Source organism: Dendrobates tinctorius, unplaced genomic scaffold (assembly GCF_039654945.1).
Source record: "Dendrobates tinctorius isolate UK_male_01 unplaced genomic scaffold, ASM3965494v1 ptg000245l, whole genome shotgun sequence".
Taxonomy (NCBI): domain Eukaryota; kingdom Metazoa; phylum Chordata; class Amphibia; order Anura; family Dendrobatidae; genus Dendrobates; species Dendrobates tinctorius.
The window spans coordinates 234,464-256,639 of record NW_027361912.1 but is presented as its reverse complement, the minus strand read 5'-3'; the positions used below and the strand labels follow the sequence as shown (position 1 = coordinate 256,639).

At 51.0% G+C, this 22,176-nt stretch overlaps 1 protein-coding gene across 1 annotated transcript; it reads right to left on the bottom strand.

Annotated features, from left to right (window-relative positions):
• Positions 1-7,782: 7,782 nt before the first annotated feature.
• REEP4 (receptor accessory protein 4) lies at positions 7,783-18,212 on the bottom strand. Its single transcript, XM_073557109.1, has 8 exons — positions 18,079-18,212; positions 15,756-15,828; positions 15,256-15,332; positions 14,153-14,273; positions 12,604-12,717; positions 12,203-12,332; positions 11,971-12,131; positions 7,783-11,668 (listed from the first exon to the last, which is right to left on the bottom strand). Exons 1-8 carry the CDS (start codon positions 18,108-18,110, stop codon positions 11,603-11,605), a joined length of 774 nt encoding a protein of 257 aa, XP_073413210.1. The 5' UTR covers positions 18,111-18,212; the 3' UTR covers positions 7,783-11,602.
• Positions 18,213-22,176: the final 3,964 nt, after the last annotated feature.

Below are 22,176 nucleotides of genomic sequence, written 5' to 3'. Positions count from 1 at the left end.
AGGCAAACAGTTAAATGAGGAAATAAACAGTTAAATTGTATATGCAGAGTTAATGAACAATGAATGGATGTTCCTCAGGCTGCAGATGATGCTTGGGAGTCAGCAGCGCCAACAACGGCTGGCGCGGTGCTTGTCCAATGAGGTTCTGCAGGCAACAGTAGTCCGTCTTCTGGCGGCAGCAGTCGGTCTCCGGTACCTTCCGCTGAAACCCTAGTCCATAATTGGATGCGGCCAACACAAACAAGGCCGCAGTAGTGTCAGGGTCCCGGTCAAGCGGTGTGGCAACGTCCGGCAGCGGCGTACAGTCCTGCACCCTGCCCTGGCCCTCAGGCTTATGTGCGGCGCTCAGCTGCACAGGGCTCTCGGCTCTCTCCCTGTTACTGCGGTTGGGTTCCGGCAGAGTCCTGGCGTCGGGTGAGCCATGTTTTGTCAGACCACGCTGCACACGCACCTTGCCTCTGGCACTGCTGGCGGGAAACTGGCTGGGACGCAACATGTTGCGGTGGACTATGCGAGTAGGCGCTTCTTCACCCACAGGTTGAATCTCATACACTGGGCCAGCATTGTCAACTCGGTGTTTCACCAAATATGGAATTTTGTCCCACCAGTATTCAAGCTTGCCCCGGACCAGCACTCGATCTCCCACATTAAGAGCTGTCCCTCGGAGGGGCGGTGCTTCATGGTGCTTGAGTTCTCGGAACTTAGTATGTACCAGCCCGTGGAGAGTCTGCAACCGGTGTCTATGTTCTCGGACCCAGGAAGACATCCCCGTTCGTGGGTAGTCGTCTTCTGGTTCCAGCTCCAGCTCGGTGATTTCTCATCCTTTCCGCCCAAATAGTAGAGTATGCGTGGTGTATCCTGTTGTGCGGTGCACCCGATTGTTGTAGACCCAGACCAATTCAGCCACATACTCAGGCCAACGGACTTTCCGATCTTCCTCCAATGTTCTCAGCATCTGAATCAGTGTCCGGTTAAAGTGTTCACAGGCTCCATTCCCTTGGGGATGATTGAGAAGTCGAGAATGATGCCCTATTTGGTATAGACAGTGTAACTCTTCTATCACTCGGCCTTGGAAACAAGCACCTTGGTCTGAATGAATTCTCCTCGGGCAGCCGTACACCTGGATGAAGTCTCGACATAGTCTGTGCAGCTGACTCGGCAGTCTGATCTCGGGTCAGACTAATCACAGCGAACTTGGTGACGTGGTCAGTCATCACTAGACAATGTTCATAGCCAAGATGAGCAGGACCCACAGTTAAATAGTCAATCATCAGCAATTCTAAGGCGGCAGAGGTCACTATGGTCTGGGTGGGAGCTCTCTGTTCCAGAAGTTTAGCCAATTCGCAGCTTCAACATTGCTGGCAGGCATCCTCTACTGCAGTCTTCAAGCGAGGGTGATAAAGCAAATTTCTGTACCACTGGAACGTCTTCTCCGGACCGAAGCGAGCCCCCCTCTCATGAGCCTCCGTGCCCACTATACCCATCAACTCCTCGGGGAGTACTACTTGCCAGGTGGTCCCCAGCTCACGTACCCAACTGCACTTTTCAATACAGCAAGCCATCTTTCAATTGAAGTCTTTCCCATTGTCTGAGAATCTGCAAAGCCCCTGGGGACAGGGCACCTCTTTCATCTTGGCTGGGGAGCCGCTTCAAAGCTACCCACTGTCTCAGTTGAGCAAGTTCCTTATCTTCCTGCTGCATCTGCACCCAATGATCTCGAGGTCGTTCCAGTACCTGTTCTCCGGACGCCTTGCCGATCTGTCCCTGCATCGCCGCCAACGACCTGGCGAAGTCCCGGAAGCCAGGAATTTCTTCTACCTTCAACTCTTTGTCCCAATCATGGCCTGGGCGCTCATGAGTCACTCTAGATAGAGCATCTGCATGTGTATTTTCAGCTCCCTTCCGATAGGCGATCTTGTACTGGTATTTTGCCATACGGGCCACCCATCTTTGTTCCAGGGCTCACAGTTTTGCATTCTCCAGCTGAGCCAAAGGGTTGTTGTGGGTTCATACTAAAACTTCGGACCTCGACAGGTATTCAACAAACTTTTCAGTCATCGCGCATACCAGCTCCAGCAGCTCCAGTTTGAAGGAACTGTAGTTGTCGGGGTTACGCTCTGAGTCATGCAGGGAGCAGCTTGTGTAAGCAATCACCTGTTCTTTCCCCTCTTGAATTTGAGAGAGCACGGCCACCAGACCATGGAGACTTCCATTGGTATGTACAATGAAAAGTTGCGAGAAGTCAGCATAGGCCAAGATTGGAGCTTCTGTCAGAGCCATCTTCAAGGCCTGGAAGGCATTTTACTGGCTGCTCCCCCACTGGATGGTCCGATTATGTGCCCCTGACGGTACCCCCTTCAGTAATTCCAACAGTGGATGACAATGTGGGGAAATTCTTCACGAACCTTCAGTAGTACCCGGTAAGCCCCAGAAAGTCCCGAACATCTTTTACTGTCTTCGGGGTGGGCCACTCTTGTACTGCCACTATCTTTTGCCGAGCAGGCCTTACTCCGTCAGCGGATACGATGTGTCCCAGATACTCGATTTGTTTGCAGAAGAGGTGGCGTTTTTGGGGCTTCACTTTCAGGCCATGTTTCTGCAGCCGACTCAGCACTTGTTCTAACAGCCGAAGATGATCTTCAAAGGTCGCCGCGTAGACAATTATATCATCCAGGTAGATAAGGGTTGCCTCGAAGTTCAGATCCCCCAAGCACCTTTCCATCAAGCGCTGAAACGTCCCAGAAGCGTTAGTCAGGCCGAAGGGCATCTGATTGAACTCAAATAATTCCATAGGCAGAATGAACACTGTCTTCGGCCAGTTCTGCTCAGCCATGGGCACCTGCCAATATCCTCTGGCCAGGTCTAGAGATGAGAAATACTTCACCTTTCCCAAGGCAGATAGTGACTCCTCAATTCTGGGTAGGGGGTACAAATCCCGCACTGTGCAGGTGTTGAGTCGCCTATTGTCGACACAAACGCAGGGTCCCCTTTCTTCCGAACCAGTACAATAGGGGCTGCCCACAGACTCTGGCTCTCCCGGATTACTCCACTCTGCAGCATGTGCGCCAACATTTCCTTCACCTCCTGGTTCATCTGGGGTGGAATGTGGCGGTATCGCTTCCGGATTGGGGCGGCACTTCCCGTGGGTATCTCGTGGTGATAGTAGCAGTGCACCCGAAGTCATTCTTGTGACGGGCGAAGACATACTTATAACGCTCCAGCACGGCTTCCACCTGTTGCACCTGCTGTGGGGAGAGTCCTGACAGTTCGGTCCTCATTTGTTCCAAGATCCAGCGCCCTTCTCTGGTACTTCCAATCGGATGCTCAGGGGTCATGGTGACAGCTACCCTCACTCTACCAAAATGCTTGTGTATGCCCTAATCATCTCCCGCCTCGACTACTGCAACAACCTCCTCTGTGGCCTACCTTCCACGCTACGCGCACCCTCTGGCATAGGGTCCAATGACTCCATATATGAAGCAGAACGCCTGTCACTGTCTTGGGCTCAAAACAAAAAAGAAAAAAAAGCAGGCCACTAATGGAAATGCACACCACCAGTATATCATAAAAAGAGATGACTTTATTGATAACAAATGATTAAAAGCATTACAAAAAACAGTGAAAACCGCGTAGGTCCTGTACACACCATAAGCATTATAAAGATGGTAAGAATAACAGCGCCATAGAAAAAAGCCAAGTAAGAATCAAATACAATCATATAAATGACAATTCATGTAACTATGCAGGAGATTCCAAACAGACATAAATGGTCACTAAATAAAGAGCTGCATAATAAATCCCCCATGGAAAAAGTGGACCACTATACCACATAAAACAGTTAAGGCATGAATCAGGCTGGTTTCACATTCGCGCATTTTACATGCAGTGCACGGCGCCGCTAAGCCCCGCCCCTGCCAAAATGCAACATGGTGCATTCGGCGCACACCGGCGCACCTTCAAAAGTGTGCAGCGCACGCCAAAATCCTACTAGCGCACGGTCTGCGCACCCTATGCTAAAGATAGGGTGCGCAGATCGCATGCAGCCGTGTGCGATAGTAGAGGCGATGACCGGATGGGGCAGGCAGGGGGCGGGGCTTTGCGGCGCTGTGCGCTGCATGTAAAATGCGCGAATGTGAAACCAGCCTTAGCCTGGTAAAATGAAAGCACACCATAGCATGCTGAAATAAATATGCCAATGAAGCTGATTTAACAGCTAAATATATCAATCTGTGAGAGTGCAAACGCACATGCAAATGGCCGACAGAAAATGCTGAGATGAGAACATCCACACAAGAAAAGGCACAAGGCCTAACATGAGGGTGGCGGTCCCTTAAAATTTCAGAGAGAGTCCGTTTATATACCTGCCATAAATGAGACCAGTAGGTGAGCACAGGGCGCAGACCCAACGCGTGTCGCCGTTACAAGGACGGCTTCGTCAGGGGAAGTGGGTATTGTTATCCACACAGCCATTAAATACCTCAAATGTAAGTGGTAAATATCTACATGTGTGCAGGAATCCGCCGGACCGGAAGCGACGGCTGATAAAGTGCTGGCAGACGTCTCTGCCAGCACAAGCCCTGCGCGCACGTTCCGGAACAACCAGCGCGATGCACAGGACCAAATGCAGGAAATAGGCCTATAGCGCATGCGCAGCTCCCGGGAGCAAAAATATGTATTCAGCCATAAGAGCCCAATGTGAATGCACGCTAGCAAGTGCGAATAGATTGAATAAAGCCTCCACAACAGGAATGTGAAACACCAGAGATAATGCCCCATGGAATGATGAAAAGATTAAATAAGTTGTTTGTGTGGATAGAAGATTCAACACATTATACACAAACAAAAAGAATTGTGTTTTTTCATTCTTGTATGTAACATGAATATAAGCAAGTCATGCATTCAGACACATTGTGCATGGATTGATAAATGCATAAGAAAAACAAAAAAAGTGTTTCAAAAAGAAAAATATGTAAAAATAAAAATAAACATGAGAAAATGAATATAAAAATGAAGGGAATGACACGGTAAAGTATGTGAGGGCAGAAATGCATGTGCACATGTACACACACAAAAAGCGCGTGTGTATACAGGTACACACGCATATGCAAAAATGAGCCCACCTGGAAGGAGGCCGAAATGTGAAGTTTGTGTGCAAGAATGCGCGTGTGCACATGCACCCGCACATATATGGCACACGCACACATCAACCCACACACATTAAAAATAAGCCGAAATTTTTTTTAGTAAATAAACAAAAAGCAAAAATATGAAGTGCTGAAACTGCTCTGTTAAGGGACGCCTGGTCATACAAATGTCGGATGACCTAAATGAAAAATGAAACCCAAAAAACAGGGAAAAACAACAGAAGGGATACAACGAACACACACACACACACACACAGTGTGGTGTAAGGTTCTCTGGCTGAAATATCATGCATCACGGTTGTGTTGTCCCGGTCGAGCTGCGTGGCAATGTCTGGCAACGAGAGCAGCGGTGTACAGCCCTGAACCCTGCCCTGGCCCTCAGCCTCTCTCTGTTACTGTGGTGGGCTCCGGCAGTGTCCTGGCGTTGGGTCGGCCATGTTCCGCGGCGTACGCTGCACCTTGCCTCTGTCACTGCTGGCGGGAAACTGGCTGACGCTGCTTACGCTTTCACTTTTAACCCCCGGCTTCCAGATCAGGGCACCGTCCGGGCCTTTTTGCCTTTCCCCGGACAACATGGGACGCAGCCTCGACGGTTCTGGACCCGGGTTAGTACAGGTACCTGCGGTCCAGTCTTCCCCCTTACAAATTCAGTTATTTATTACAAAAAAATGTTACCAGGAAATATGAAGATTGTGAAAACTTCAATCTGTGCAGCTCCCAGCCACAAAAGACAGAGGGACACAGATTGTGGAGGCGTTACAGCTAAGCCTCCGCCACATCCAGTCCTATGTGCCCACACGGAAACGGCACCTCCAGTGCTCCCCAGTGAGCTAGCGCCCATGGATTATGATGCCCCCTGCACCACTCCCACACATTATGCTGCCTCCATAGACCCCCACACATCATGGCGCGCCACACACAATGCTGCCCCCTGGTGGCCACCCAGACATGTTAGTGCCCCTAGTCAGTGTACACACATATACCTAGTTACAGAGGGTAAATACCGGCTGGATGGTGGAGTAGGGAGCTGACCACACAGCACTCCCTGCTCCATCATTGCATTTAACAGAAGAACACAAATGCAAGTTGGACCCGGCCGACCTCCCAGGACAGATTGCCAAGTCTGGGGATGGATACGGCGAACCGAACCCACTGATTAAGTCACAACCAGTCAACTATTCAGCGTTTAGGGTGGTACCCCAACTCTCACCAGACAGCCAGTGTCAAGGAAAGATCAGAACGTTGGATTTAATTAAACACATCGGATTATTTCTTCTTACTATAGATGAGCCGCCGGCAGAGCGGTGTCACTACTCTATCCACAATGAGAATGCGTGCATGCTCGGCTGAACTGAGCGTACTTTTTACTGGGGTGCTGGGGGGAAAAAAAAAAAAAACAAAAAAAAAAAAAACACCACAATCACCAAGCAGGGTATAGCACCCTTAAAGTGCTTTTCTGGTTTTAGAAAAAGGCCTGCACCCCAGCTGGTTTGTGTTTTTTTTTTTTTTTTTTTTTTTTTTTTTTTAAGTGTCCTCTACTCACCATCACTGGGTCCAGCACTGAATCTACACTACTGCTGGTGTGTAACGTCTGCCTGTTGACAGCGCAGAACTGAGTGGTATGGCACAAGCTGCTGAGCTCACTGATTGGCTGCAGTGCTGTCAGCATGACCAGGAGTAGCAGCAGAAACTCAGTGTTGGACCCAGGGATGGTGGGAAAAGCACATTTTCTTTTAAATAACTGCAGCTTGGAACCAGAAAATCACTTCAATATCATAGCTTTTAGACTGGTCACTCACATCTGCAAGTGGAGAATAGCAGAGAAGAAAGTGCGGAGGAGTCAAATATATGTTAGGGGGAATGCAACGCTACAATGGAGACTGGGAAACCAGGGCTGTGGAGTCAGAGTCGGTGTCATGGAAATTGAGGAGTCGTTTGGCTTACCGACTCCACGGCCCTGATGAAACTAATGGTGCAGTAGTAACAGGCTAGTGTTGAATAATGTGCAGAATTCATCTGCTGCAGAACCTCTTTTTTTCCCCCAAAAAGGCAAAAGAAACTTCACGTCAGTCACCTTAGAAGTAATATATTAACATCTCAGGCACTTTCCCCCCGGCCGGCTAATCCCAGTCACCTGCAGCCTCCATATTGCAGGCGGCCTCAGTACGACGAGGCTTTACCTGTTCATCAGGTTTCTTTCCTAAACAGTAAACATTGACATTTACCATTTTTAACAGTTCCATTAAGTAAAAAAAAAAAAAAAAAAAAAACAGCAGGGGGATTTCCTCTAGGAAGATGGCGCGAGTGGAGCTTGCATAGTAGCATCCATCAGATCGCCGATCGATGCTACTACACAGGCGCAGCAGCAAAAAATTTATATCAGCAAATAAAATAATTTAGTGCAGATTATAGATGCGATCATGCTGCAGCGCTGGCCCATTGAATGTGATTTTTTTTTTCCAATACGTTTTATATTCAGTATATAAAATAGAGAGCAGTCAAAACAGTCACCAGCAAAAAAAAAAAAAAAACCTCCCCCAGAAAGCCGGAGAAGAGAGCGTGCTGCACCTAAAAATAATATAAAATATATAATATAAAATATAATATATTTTAAAAAATAAAAACACAGACTATAATATAGGCAAAAACAACAAATGTTTATTTTTTGGGGTATCCAAAAAAAAAAAACAAAAAAACAACCAATAACAGGACAGACAGGCAAATATATAAAAAGAGGTCAGAAACATGAGGCACTTGAGACGAGGTCCCCTGGAGCCGGAGACCGGATAACAGGCACTTGACATAAGGGCACTCTGTTCGGTGGAGGACGGCGCACCCTGCGGACAGCACCCGCTCCATTTGGCACTTGTTAAAAAAAAAAAAAAAAAATTCTCCATGTTTCCCAGCAATGGAGGAGTTCATGTTTGGGGAATGATTAAGTTGCTCCTATAAGTGGCCCCATAACAAGTCCTATTACAGAGCAGACGTGTGACGGACATACAAAGACAAAGCCGCGTTGTGTCGTCTCCGGCATCGTGGTGGGATGAGCATTCAGCCGGACAAAGAACAAGTGCAGAATGACAGCGTGCAAACTTATCTACCCACGAGCGGCATCCCGAGACCCCCGCCAGTGAGTATGTCATCGGCTATAGGCTCTACATGGCTACGACAGCTGTGCGACAACCAATATGGCATCCGCTGCAGCAAACGGAAGATACTAAAGGGGCGCTCCAGGCAAAATTGTTCCTGAGGCCGCTGCATGGCGCTTGGAGGCTCTTTGGTAACGTCTTAGTCCTTGTGCCTCGCTCCACCTGCGCACGGCATCACATTATGTAGAAGTGCACGACCCGAGGACGGGTTTGCTGGAGATCCTGCTCTTACCATGTTTTGGTAATGAAGCTTTGGTCATCAGTGTAAGACAATAGCTTGGATTTCTCGAAGACAAGGACGTGACGCCCAGTGGCAATGGTGACGTGACGACATCAAGGCACTAAATATTAAGGCGGTTTCCCTTGTTCCCCACTTTACATAGAAGTTCTAAGCTGCAGAAGTGGACAAGTCAATGAACAGAAAGGGAAAACGTTTCTGGATGGACCCCCATTGGGGATTCTTTAGAGAGGATGGAGCGCCTTCACATGTATTAACGGGGGCGTAATACAGACCCCACGCCAGGATCTCACACGGGGTCAGAGCACTGTGGGCCGCCAGCGAGCGTGTAGGCTGGTTTCACATTTGCGCTTTTGTGCGCAGCGCATCGTGCGCACCCGTGCGCATGCGCACTGCGCACCTATGTTTAACATGACGTGCGCATGTTTTTGCGCACACTTGCGTTTTCGTGCGCATGCGTTTTTTTGTCTTTTGCGCCAGGTGCGCCAGACGCAACATGTTGGATTTTTTGGTGCGCCCTGTCTCGGCAAAAAAACGCATGCGCACGCTTGCGCACGGAATGCGCAAAAACAACACATTGAAGTCTATGGTAACGCATGCGTGCGCATGGTCTTGCGCACGGTTGCGTTTTTTTACGCATGCGTTTTTGAGTGAAACAAGTCTAGAATGTTCTCTAGACAATGGAAAAAACGTCACACTTAAAAACGCATGCGCATAAAAAACGCCAACGCATGCAAAAAACGCATGTAAAACGCAAACAACGCTGCGTTTTTTTTTTACACATCAGCGTGCGCATGACGTTAAAAAAACGCGCGTTTGTTTTGCGTTTTTCTTTGCGTTTTTTATGCGCCCGATGCGCTGCGCAAAAAAACGCTAATGTGAAACTAGCCTAAGAGTGGCCACGTGGCACCTTTGCTTTTCGGATCCTTGTAATCGGACCTTCATCCATCACATATTTATGCTACACGTATAAATGTGCCATAACCGCAGCACGTCAGCTCGTTTTCACATATGGAAGCAGTATGGCTATGTAGGCGCTTCTTCCCCCCAAGGAAAAAAAAAAAAAAAAAAAAAATCACACTTTTTTATTGTAGAGATCAGATGCGCCAGTGATGAGAAATCTAGTGTAGAAGCCGTATGCAAATCAGCGATGAAGTGCAAGGGGGCGTGTCAATGCACTTGGAAGATGACGCCTATGTGCAATGCCCCGCCCCCAGTGCACCACCAGCCTGATTTGCATATTGCTTCTCTGCTAGACATCTCATGACCGCCACATCTGATCTTTACAAAAGGTTTCACTTTGCAGAGGGGGCTACAAAAGCAACTGCTAGGCATGGAGGTCCTCACACCCGCCCGGTAGATTAGGACTGACCTATATAATTAGACATCATATAATAAGCCTTAATATTGACCCTGCATTTCTCTAAATCAGAGTTACACTTAAAAGGAAAATAAAAACATGGCTGCTTTCTTAAATAAATTGCATCTCCCTTGCCTATGAGGGGACACACACTTTTTTTTTTTTTTTTTTTTTGCAGGAAACACTTCTGCAGTTTTTGATAAAGATTCTGGAGCAATAAGTGGATCTGTGAAATATAAAGGACGGATTATAATCCTCCTTCCACGATCCACTTCCAACAATAAAAACTGCACAAGTGTCTGGATTGTTTTTTCCCCCTAGTGGCTGGTTTTATTATCTCAGCTTAGACATTTTTTTTTCCCCCAATCCATACAACCGTTATAAAAGTTTTTGTTTAGCATGAAAAAAAACTTTACAAGAAGGAAAATTCAGATTTCTATTTGCAGATTCAATGCATTGTTCCTAACGAGTGAAGAGCTAACGTGCTGGGATAAAGTGTTATCTGAGCATGCTCGGGTTCTAACCTAATATCTTCGGCGTGCTCGAATAATATGTTCGAGTCCCTGTGGCTGCATGTCTCGTGGCTGTTAGACAATCTCTGCATGTGCTGAAGCTGTCAAACAGCCGCAGGGACTTGAACATATTATTAGAGCACGCCAGAGTCACTCGGTTGTCACTCAACCATGCTTAGATAACACCTTATCCCAGCACGCTCGCTCATCACTACTCCTGACTCTACAGATCATTTGCTTATCATCAATAAAAACACAAACCTTTAATCTCAATCTTAAAGGGAATCTGTCACCCCATTTTTTGACTATCAGCTGCCGGCTGATGGCGGTGCCGGCAGCTGATACTCGAAAAATGGGGGTGATAGAAGTAAAAAGGACAGACCTTACAAGCTAAAATAAATTAGTGCATCGTGTATGCAAAGTCTGGCTATGTGTATGCAAGGCCATCACCCAGCGGGCACAATGGTGGCCACTGGTCAGTAACCTAAGATCAGTCTGTGCCATAAAGTGAAAACAGCTTTAAAAAGGTCTCTCCGGCGCCGCTCACTTCTGCAACAGATGACGAAGACATTGTGTCTGCACATACCCACTGGTACGCGTGCACCGCCATCAGGCATGACGTGACCAGTCCTGCTCACCTCCCCAAAGTAGATGTGAATGGCGCCGGACCGACCCTTTAAGGCAGGATCTAAATTAGGCAAATGATAGCGAGATCGCATTATACCACAGCGGTGATGTGTAACAGTGACATACACCTGGACAAACCTCGGGGCTGTATACATATACATGGCTGTAACCAGTACAACAACAAAAGGGGGGTGGACACCACATGGGCTAGAAAAGGATTAAGGTCCTGAGCCCAGAGGACGACACTCCGGACCCTCAAATGCAAGAGTTGATGGCCAATATGGACGCCTCCATTAATAGGCAGCCGGGATTTTGTAACCAATCTGCGGACATGCTGAGTGTCCGGCCCACACATGATAGGGGTCTGGTGGTGACCACAGAAAAAGAGCGTAGTGCAGACTGCAGCCCCCTGACATATATACTTACAGACACATCGTATTTACACAAACAGACAGGAGCTGAGAAGCCATACTCCGTAAGGCACAGCCAGCGTGAACTTATAATGAGGTCTAAGATTCAGTGTTTTCAGCTTCGTAGACGCCGGGACGTGTCGGCCATTGCAGCCCCCGGCTTCACATTTCTGATTCAGACTGCACCGCCTTCTTCTTTGCTCGGGATTTGCTGCTCCGGACAGAGGCCTGTAAGGAGAGGAGAAGTGGTGAGAACAGACGCCATAGGTGCTGCTCAATCACCCCTTTACTGACATGTGACGTGCCGGTACGTCAGATGTGGCTCCCTGATTTTGATGTGGGCTCGCACAAACAGAAAACAATTGTGAAACTGGACTTTTTCTTTGCACTTTCACAACAATTGGAATTTTTTCACTGCATCACGTGATAAAATGAATGGTGTCATTCAAATGTACAACTCGTCCCACAAGAATCAGTCCCTCATACATGTGATCATTTCCCTACGCCGCTAGGTCGGGATTAACCCTCACCTCTCTGGTTAGCGTCTTCTTCTTAGACACCCTCAGACTCTGACTCCTCTGCATGGGTTTGGGTGGTAGACCCCCTCTCGTTCTTGCCGATGTCCTGCTTTCATTGTCGGACCACCTTTCATCCATGGAGTCACTGTCGGCTTGGGACTGAGTTGTGTAACCTATGTGAGAAGGGTTTGTAGATATTATACAGGCTTGTTCACCTTTGGAAACAATAAAAAAAACAACTCACCAATAGGGCGGCGATGAAGCTCAGCATCAGGGTACAGGGGATCTCTGTAGTGTATGGGGGTGTCATCTGGGAGATCCCTCAGATCCTGCATGCTGAAGCTGCGGAGTCGTCCGACCAGCGCGCCTTGTCCCTAAAGAAATCAAACCATATATTATATAGACATTATTCATTCCGTGTTCCTGTCGCATGACCCTCTGTACTGACAGAGCTGAGCGACATCGGCTAATACCTCGCAGCGCTCTCAGATGGGACCTGACCATCACAGGATCATCAGTCCCAAATTACCTGCACAGGGGGAGGGGGGGATAAAGACATTTCCAGCTCCGTGTAATACTGAGGCTTTCTCCACTGTACACATTTATGGCATCGCCATATAACCCATTTCACACTTGTGTCGGTACCTTGGTGGCGGCTTGTACGGCTGCAGAAGCCGCTATGTTCAGACCTTTCCGTCCGAGCGTGACCACCGACTCGTAGCTCCGCTCCTTGGCCTGCACAATATAGGAGTCTATTTCCTGGTGAAAGAAGTAAGATGTAGGTCAGAGGAGCAGCGAGGAGGCGCTGCGAGGCGATACCGAGGCATTCACTGCACTAAAGACTCTTCCGGCAGCTGTTCTGTGAGGTAAGAAACCCGTCAGGACAAACGCAGGTTGTGGAATCCAACAGCGGCCTCGGGGCAGAACAGATACTGACGATGGACGAGCCTCTTACATGAGAGATGGAGGCCAGGGAACACATCATAGGAACCGGGCAAGAGTTACAGGAACTACAACTACCAACATGCCCAGACAACCACCACAAGCTATGCTGGGAGTAGTAGAAAAATCAATGGGAAAGAAAGATAATCACCACCCCCATGCAATTAGCGCTCCCCTCAATCCCCAAGGTTCCCCCATGTAACCGGCACTCCCCTCCAAGCAAATAAAGCCCTCTCCCAAGCAACCAGCTCTCAGCCTGAACTCCCCGACCCCAAGTTTCCCCTGTGTAACCAGCGCTCCCCTCCACCCTCCCCATGTAACCAGCACTCAGCCCAAACTCCCCGACCCCAAGTTTCCCTTGTAACGAACGCTCCTCGTCTCCTCCACGTAACCGTTTCTTCCAAGCTCCCACCTACTCAGAGTAACCAGCGCTCTCACCCAGCTCCACCCTTCCCCGTGTAACCAGCGCTCTCCCCCAGCTCCACCCTCCCCCCGTGTAACCAGCGCTCTCCCCCAGCTCCACCCTCCCCCCGTGTAACCAGCGCTCTCCCCCAGCTCCACCCTCCCCCCGTGTAACCAGCGCTCTCCCCCAGCTCCACCCTCCCCCCGTGTAACCAGCGCTCTCCCCCAGCTCCACCCTCCCCCCGTGTAACCAGCGCTCTCCCCCAGCTCCACCCTCCCCCCGTGTAACCAGCGCTCTCCCCCAGCTCCACCCTCCCCCGTGTAACCAGCGCTCTCCCCCAGCTCCACCCTCACCCGTGTAACCAGCGCTCTCCCCCAGCTCCACCCTCCCCCGTGTAACCAGCGCTCCCCCCCTCAGCTCCATGCTCCCCGTGTAACCAGTGCTCTCCCCCTGCTCCACCCGTGTAACCAGCGCTCCCCCCCTCAGCTCCCTCCTCCCCCTGTGTAACCAGCGCCCATTCCCCATGTAACCAACATGCCTGCTGAACTCCGGTAGAATTCCTGACAATATGAAGACACGAGTAAGATAGATTTGCTGTTCAGAAACGTAGGAAAGCCGGGAGCTGCCTGTGTGGGAGCAGTGATGGCGGAGCGATGCTTGTTCTTCACTGCTGACCCAGCCCCTCACCCCTCTATACATCAGGGATTATCAGAGACCAGACCTCCCCATCCTGCATGTGCGGGATCCTGTATAGGACGAATGCTCCTAATCTCTGTACACAGCACAGATGTCCTACGGCGCCTCAGTGTGACGACTCGGGAATGGAGATACAGATACTGTATTCGGTACCTTTTCCCGCAGGGACAGCACAGGATGCACACACTTCCTGTACAGTAGGCTGGCGCCACGTGTGTACGGGGACAGCAGCCACACCACAAAGGCCATCTTAATCTCATAGTAAAATGGAAACCTGTCCAGGGAAAAAAAAAAAAGTAAGAATGAGTGAGAAGAGCAGCACAAGAACAGCGGGGGACGCTCAGTTATAGGGATTATCTGGTCTCAGAAGCCTATGCGACTGCAGACTGCTGAATCGTGACAGTGTGCGATCACATACCGACTAGCCTCACCCAGCTGCTCTCAATAGAAGAGAGTTGAGTGCAGGAGGCTAGTTGGCACATGACCCATACTGATGCAGACAACAGCTGGGGGCCATGTGTGACCACCATTCCTACATAAGGCATGACTGGAGCAGTAGTTGCACATCCTCACTACTGCTCACAGATGGGACTGTCTCATAACCAGTGGGGCTCCCAGTAGTCGGAACCAGATAATCATACTTCTCTCACCAACCCAGTGGATAAGCGATGCAACCCCTTTAATCACAGTATTTACTAAGCTTTATTGAAAGTGATGACCAGCTGATAATGTATGACCAGCTCATCATCAGGGGGCTTGGTCATATGGCAATATTTTTTATATTTATATATATACAGCCCCTTTAAAGAGCAGGTGTCTTTACAAGGGGGCGTGGCTCACAGGATCCTCAGGGGCGTGTCTTTGGCTGCTCTGCATAATTACTGTGCTAGCCACACCCACTTAGTAAAGACCAGAATGAACTGTATATAAAAAGGCCCACTTCTCTTACGGATTTAGGGGGGGTAACACAGTGGAACAGGGGGCGACCTAAGAGTAAAATCTGTTTCTCTTTAACTATATGTGCAAACTAGTTTTTTTTTAATACAAGTTCCCCACCAAATCTTGACAATAGCTGTTTGGGACCAGAAAAAGCAGCTGTAGTGGAGTATGGAGACCCTCTTGGACCTCCAAAATAGCAGGGACCCAACAAGTAATGTTGGAGGTAGGGAGGACTCCTCATAGGTTCTAAACTAAAGTCATGGAATTTAGTAATATGTCTTCAAGATGGAGAGTCTCTAAGTTCTTAGAGCCCTTACCAGGAGAGGAAAATGTCTGTGAAGGTTTCTACTGTCATGAAGAGAGCGAAGACGATCCAGTACATCATCCATCGCACCTGAGACGACAAGAAGGTGAACGTCGGTCATAAGCAACGTGCGGTGCAAGACGTGGTAGGAACAAGTCTGATCCCAGACTTCCTCTTTATGTTCAATACATACGGAGACAGCGACGTCAGCGCTGATCGGGCGCCGGCGTCACAATACGACATGGGAGAGCGAGTGCCGACACCGTGGGAACAGCCCGACATGGGAGGAGAGTAATAAGCTTTATTATTTTATCAAGGCCAAGCGTGGGGTATGAAAAGTTGTCCAAGTAGTAGACAATTCTAAGGTGTAATTCAAAATTAAACATAAAACAAGCCCTCACATGGCTTTGTCGATGGCAAAAAATAAATAATTAGAAAAAAATTAATGGTTTTGCAAGAAAAAAAAAAATTGCACAGCTGCATGTCTCATTCTTTTATTATACGGATACTCACGTATTCTCGGACATTCTTGGTCTTCACAGCTTTGTATGATGAGTAGGCGGGATACAGCAGCCCAAAGACAAGCCTAAGGGGAGAAGAAACAAGAGATCTTACATGTGCCACCCACAAAGCCAAGCATCGCCCCGAGGAGGGGCAGACACAGCCCTCGTCCTGTATACAGAGTACACAGGGAGAATTTACAGGCTGCTGCACACGCCCGGGACGACGCTCCACAACAGAGGTGAATCCCGTGCCAGCATTAGTCTGTGTACAGCCCAAGCCTGGCAGCTGCCTACACGGCCCGGTGACCAGTGCCCACTGCATTCTGCACCCTCATTTACATGCATATATCAGGATGGGAAAGACGCAAAATTACATGGAAAAAAATGGATTAATTTTAGGGGAATGGTCTACTGAAGAGCCAATGAGCAGAATCTGGGACCCAAGGCAGTGTCCATGCGATGCTTTCCTTTGCTGCAGTTTGCAAAAATCATGGTGGGGTGGGGGTGTAAGAATTACTGTGCTTTCAGAAAATTGAAGGGACAAGAAGGCATCATGTGAATACAGCGTAAGAAACAGTCAGCCCACAAGTCTGCAGTACCACTCATGGCCACTAAACCATGTTTGGCACTGTGCCGCCTCAATCAGCTGATTGGTAGCGGGGGTCTGCTCAGAACCCCCCCCCCCCCCAATTCTGAATATATGTCCTCACTGTTAAAGTCCTGGGAAAACCCTTTAAGGTCAACACAACTTGCGTCCGTAACACAGGCTTTAAAATACACCCCCTACGTGGTAGTGTGAACAGGCCTTTAAACTGGCCGTAGACTAGAGATTCTGGATGGTTGAAAGAGAACAGATGCCGACCCAAAGGCCGATATCTGTAGAAGAGTTTTGGATCGGCCTTGAAAAGTGCCGAGTGACAGATCTGCACCCCACCACTGGAGGTGCAAGTCACACCACTGATAAGGTGGATAGGAGATTTCTAGTTTTAACCTGTGGCATCCAAAATTACAACCATCGCTGCATTACTAACTAGGAGAAGAAGGAGGGGCGCCTGAAATCCCTGAGGTTCAGCCAGCTACCCCCATACCTGGCCACAACGTGAGCCGGACTTCCCTTGTAAGTGAAATGTTTTACAGAGCAAATAAAAATGCAATTATAAAAGTAAAGTGAGGGCTAATGACACTAAAGGAGTAAAAGACTGACGTCTTCTCGGTAATTTGGCAGCTCCCACGTGACCGGCTTACAGGCTCATACCAGTGAGGCCGGCGCAGGTAGCGTCACGTTACGGGCACACCCAGAGACACGAAGCGCTGCTCATCACAATGGATCACTAGAATGTCACCTGCCGAGTGATCCGGTCCCTGCCGTCTGGTGCCACGTGCGTGACCCCAATCTGAACAGCAGAGGGTCCCAGCCTGCAGACCCTCGCCCATTAGGGGTGTTTATGGTGGAGAAGCACTTTAATTACGGCCATCTGATGAAAGCTACTCTCACTGGCTTTATATAAGCCGCTGCTGTCCTCAGTGCTGGGAATCCTTTTAAAGGGATTTTCAGGGTAAACCTACATAGGTGCCCGGGGATTGCAGATGATGATGAGCTGCAGCCCCCAGAACGGTGCTGATTGTTAGGATGCAAGCAAAGACCCTCGATGCATCTTCCTCGGACCCTGACCCGTTATACTTAGTTCTCTAACAAAGATGGAAAACCATATAAAGATAAATGTCCTCATTTTGATAGTCCGTCGTGGCGATAGGTGTGATGCCTTTATAGGGTAATGATCTACTAAGCATCGCCCTGTCCCGCTGCAAAAAGTATCACATGATCTGGCAGCGCCTTTTCTAATTGGCTAAGAAGCATCGTGTGACATGATGGTGTAGGACACTCCTGCCCCCTACATATGTGAGGTGACAATGCCACCGATCCGCTGTCTGGAGCTGCCCAGGGGGGTCTGGCAGGCTCCGTGCCCCATCGCTATATACAAGGCACAGCGCCATACCTTTGTAGTGGCAATGCCAGGTACTGCAGCCTCTGTGACCACTGACAGGACACATAGGAAGGGATCGGGGAGATGTCCAGAGCCTACAATGACCCCATAGATGGGGGGTCCCCAATATAAGACCGACATGGGGGGTTAACCCTTAGGTGACATCTCCCTGTATGAGGAGGGGGAGCAGTCAGCTTCAATAGCTCCCAGAATTCTGAAACTGCCCACATATTAGGCACAACTGCCATGTGACAGGCTTACAGTTAAGGGAATGCTGGGACGTGTAGTTCCAGAGACTGTCTAGGGGTATACTGATGCTGGCACCGGCAGCAGGAGCGGGATACTCACACCACCGTCCGGGAGATAATCCAGGACACCATCCTCCTCGCTGTCAGCAGCTCCGGGGCTCTCTGCACTTCCGCTTCCGGTCTGTGAGGCAACAGCGACTCAAAACTTGGAAGAAAACAACATTTAGCCAATCAGGAGGAGGAGTGGGCGAGTCTGTCCCCGCCTACTGCAGAGTCGCCATGGAGACGCATCGTGGGTTACTGATTGATAGACTGTCAGTTCAGTAACTTCAGTTGGCGCTGGCACAGCGGTCAGAGCGGACTGTACCACCACACCACTGCACAGGGGACGTCATGGGACATAGATAGTGTCTGCTGGGGGGTAGTGACCCTCGTCATGTTTCAGGCTTATTGGTTTCCTCCTCTAAATCCTGGAAATCCAGTAATAACTAATCACTATTTCTCTGATGCCCCCAGTACCTAACATGCAGCTCTCTGATGCCCCCTGTACCTGACATGCAGCGCTCTGATGCCCCCTGTACCTGACATGCAGTGCTCTGATGCCCCCTGTCCCTGACATGCAGCGCTCTGATGCCCCCAGTACCTAACATGCAGCTCTCTGATGCCCCCTGTACCTGACATGCAGCGCTCTGATGCCCCCTGTACCTGACATGCAGCCCTCTGATGCCCCCAGTCCCTGACATGCAGCGCTCTGATGCCCCCAGTACCTAACATGCAGCTCTCTGATGCCCCCTGTACCTGACATGCAGCGCTCTGATGCCCCCTGTACCTGACATGCAGCGCTCTGATGCCCCCTGTCCCTGACATGCAGCGCTCTGATGCCCCCTGTACCTGACATGCAGCCCTCTGATGCCCCCAGTCCCTGACATGCAGCGCTCTGATGCCCCCTGTACCTGACATGCAGCGCTCTGATGCCCCCTGTACCTGACATGCAGCGCTCTGATGCCCCCTGTACCTGACATGCAGTGCTCTGATGCCCCCTGTCCCTGACATGCAGCGCTCTGATGCCCCCAGTACCTAACATGCAGCTCTCTGATGCCCCCTGTACCTGACATGCAGCGCTCTGATGCCCCCTGTACCTGACATGCAGCCCTCTGATGCCCCCAGTCCCTGACATGCAGCGCTCTGATGCCCCCAGTACCTAACATGCAGCTCTCTGATGCCCCCTGTACCTGACATGCAGTGCTCTGATGCCCCCAGTACCTAACATGCAGCTCTCTGATGCCCCCTGTACCTGACATGCAGCGCTCTGATGCCCCCTGTACCTGACATGCAGCCCTCTGATGCCCCCAGTCCCTGACATGCAGCGCTCTGATGCCCCCAGTACCTAACATGCAGCTCTCTGATGCCCCCTGTACCTGACATGCAGCGCTCTGATGCCCCCTGTACCTGACATGCAGCGCTCTGATGCCCCCTGTCCCTGACATGCAGCGCTCTGATGCCCCCTGTACCTGACATGCAGCCCTCTGATGCCCCCAGTCCCTGACATGCAGCGCTCTGATGCCCCCTGTACCTGACATGCAGCGCTCTGATGCCCCCTGTACCTGACATGCAGCGCTCTGATGCCCCCTGTACCTGACATGCAGTGCTCTGATGCCCCCTGTCCCTGACATGCAGCGCTCTGATGCCCCCAGTACCTAACATGCAGCTCTCTGATGCCCCCTGTACCTGACATGCAGCGCTCTGATGCCCCCTGTACCTGACATGCAGCCCTCTGATGCCCCCAGTCCCTGACATGCAGCGCTCTGATGCCCCCAGTACCTAACATGCAGCTCTCTGATGCCCCCTGTACCTGACATGCAGCGCTCTGATGCCCCCTGTACCTGACATGCAGCGCTCTGATGCCCCCTGTCCCTGACATGCAGCGCTCTGATGCCCCCTGTACCTGACATGCAGCCCTCTGATGCCCCCAGTCCCTGACATGCAGCGCTCTGATGCCCCCAGTACCTAACATGCAGCTCTCTGATGCCCCCTGTACCTGACATGCAGCGCTCTGATGCCCCCTGTACCTGACATGCAGCGCTCTGATGCCCCCTGTCCCTGACATGCAGCGCTCTGATGCCCCCTGTACCTGACATGCAGCGCTCTGATGCCCCCTGTCCCTGACATGCAGCGCTCTGATGCCCCCTGTACCTGACATGCAGCGCTCTGATGCCCCCTGTACCTGACATGCAGCGCTCTGATGCCCCCTGTACCTGACATGCAGCGCTCTGATGCCCCCTGTACCTGACATGCAGCGCTCTGATGCCCCCTGTGCCTGACATGCAGCGCTCTGATGCCCCCTGTACCTGACATGCAGCGCTCTGATGCCCCCTGTCCCTGACATGCAGCGCTCTGATGCCCCCTGTACCTGACATGCAGCGCTCTGATGCCCCCTGTACCTGACATGCAGCGCTCTGATGCCCACTGTACCTGACATGCAGCGCTCTGATGCCCCCTGTCCCTGACATGCAGCGCTCTGATGCCCCCTGTACCTGACATGCAGGGCTCTGATGCCCCTTGTACCTGACATTCAGCGCTCTGATGCCCCCTGTCCCTGACATGCAGCGCTCTGATGCCCCCTGTACCTGACATGCAGCGCTCTGATGCCCCCTGTCCCTGACATGCAGCGCTCTGATGACCCCTGTACCTGACATGCAGTGCTCTGATGCCCCCTGTATCTGACATGCAGCGCTCTGATGCCCCCTGTACCTGACATGCAGCGCTCTGATGCCCCCTGTACCTGACATGCAGCGCTCTGATGCCCCCTGTCCCTGACATGCAGCGCTCTGATGCCCCCTGTACCTGACATGCAGCGCTCTGATGCCCCTTGTACCTGACATTCAGCGCTCTGATGCCCCCTGTCCCTGACATGCAGCGCTCTGATGCCCCCTGTACCTGACATGCAGCGCTCTGATGCCCCCTGTACCTGACATGCAGCGCTCTGATGACCCCTGTACCTGACATGCAGTGCTCTGATGCCCCCTGTATCTGACATGCAGCTCTCTGATGCCCCCAGTCCCTGACATGCAGCGCTCTGATGCCCCCTGTATCTGACAGGCAGCTCTCTGATGCCCCCATTACCTGACATGCAGCGCTCTGATGCCCCCCTGTCCCTGACATGCAGCGCTCTGATGCCACCTGTATCTGACAGGCAGCTCTCTGATGCCCCCTGTATCTGACATGCAGAACTCTGATGCCCCCTGTACCTGACAAGCAGCACTCTGATGCCTCCTGTACCTGACATGCAGCGCTCTGATGCCTCCTGTACCTGACATGCAGCTCTCTGATGCCCCCTGTCCCTGACATGCAGCGCTCTGATGCCCCCTGTACCTGACATGCAGCGCTCTGATGCCCCCTGTACCTGACATGCAGCGCTCTGATGCCCCCTGTACATGACATGCAGCGCTCTGATGCCCCCTGTACCTGACATGCAGCGCTCTGATGCCCCCTGTACCTGACATGCAGCGCTCTGATGCCCCCTGTACCTGACATGCAGCGCTCTGATGCCCCCTGTGCCTGACATGCAGCGCTCTGATGCCCCCTGTACCTGACATGCAGCGCTCTGATGCCCCCTGTCCCTGACATGCAGCGCTCTGATGCCCCCTGTACCTGACATGCAGCGCTCTGATGCCCCCTGTACCTGACATGCAGCGCTCTGATGCCCACTGTACCTGACATGCAGCGCTCTGATGCCCCCTGTCCCTGACATGCAGCGCTCTGATGCCCCCTGTACCTGACATGCAGGGCTCTGATGCCCCTTGTACCTGACATTCAGCGCTCTGATGCCCCCTGTCCCTGACATGCAGCGCTCTGATGCCCCTTGTACCTGACATTCAGCGCTCTGATGCCCCCTGTCCCTGACATGCAGCGCTCTGATGCCCCCTGTACCTGACATGCAGCGCTCTGATGCCCCCTGTACCTGACATGCAGCGCTCTGATGACCCCTGTACCTGACATGCAGTGCTCTGATGCCCCCTGTATCTGACATGCAGCTCTCTGATGCCCCCAGTCCCTGACATGCAGCGCTCTGATGCCCCCTGTATCTGACAGGCAGCTCTCTGATGCCCCCATTACCTGACATGCAGCGCTCTGATGCCCCCCTGTCCCTGACATGCAGCGCTCTGATGCCCCCTGTATCTGACAGGCAGCTCTCTGA

What these genes read in the sequence shown, in the direction of transcription:
- REEP4 (XM_073557109.1), bottom strand. Translation starts at nt 18,110, where the DNA reads ATGGTGTCCTGGATTATCTCCCGGACGGTGGT. An exon ending in ACAGACATTTTCCTCTCCTG is followed by an intron (nt 14,274 to 15,255) that starts GTAAGGGCTCTA and finishes TTCCCTGGACAG; the next exon opens with GTTTCCATTTTACTATGAGA. An exon ending in GCTTCATCGCCGCCCTATTG is followed by an intron (nt 12,132 to 12,202) that starts GTGAGTTGTTTT and finishes CTTCTCACATAG; the next exon opens with GTTACACAACTCAGTCCCAA.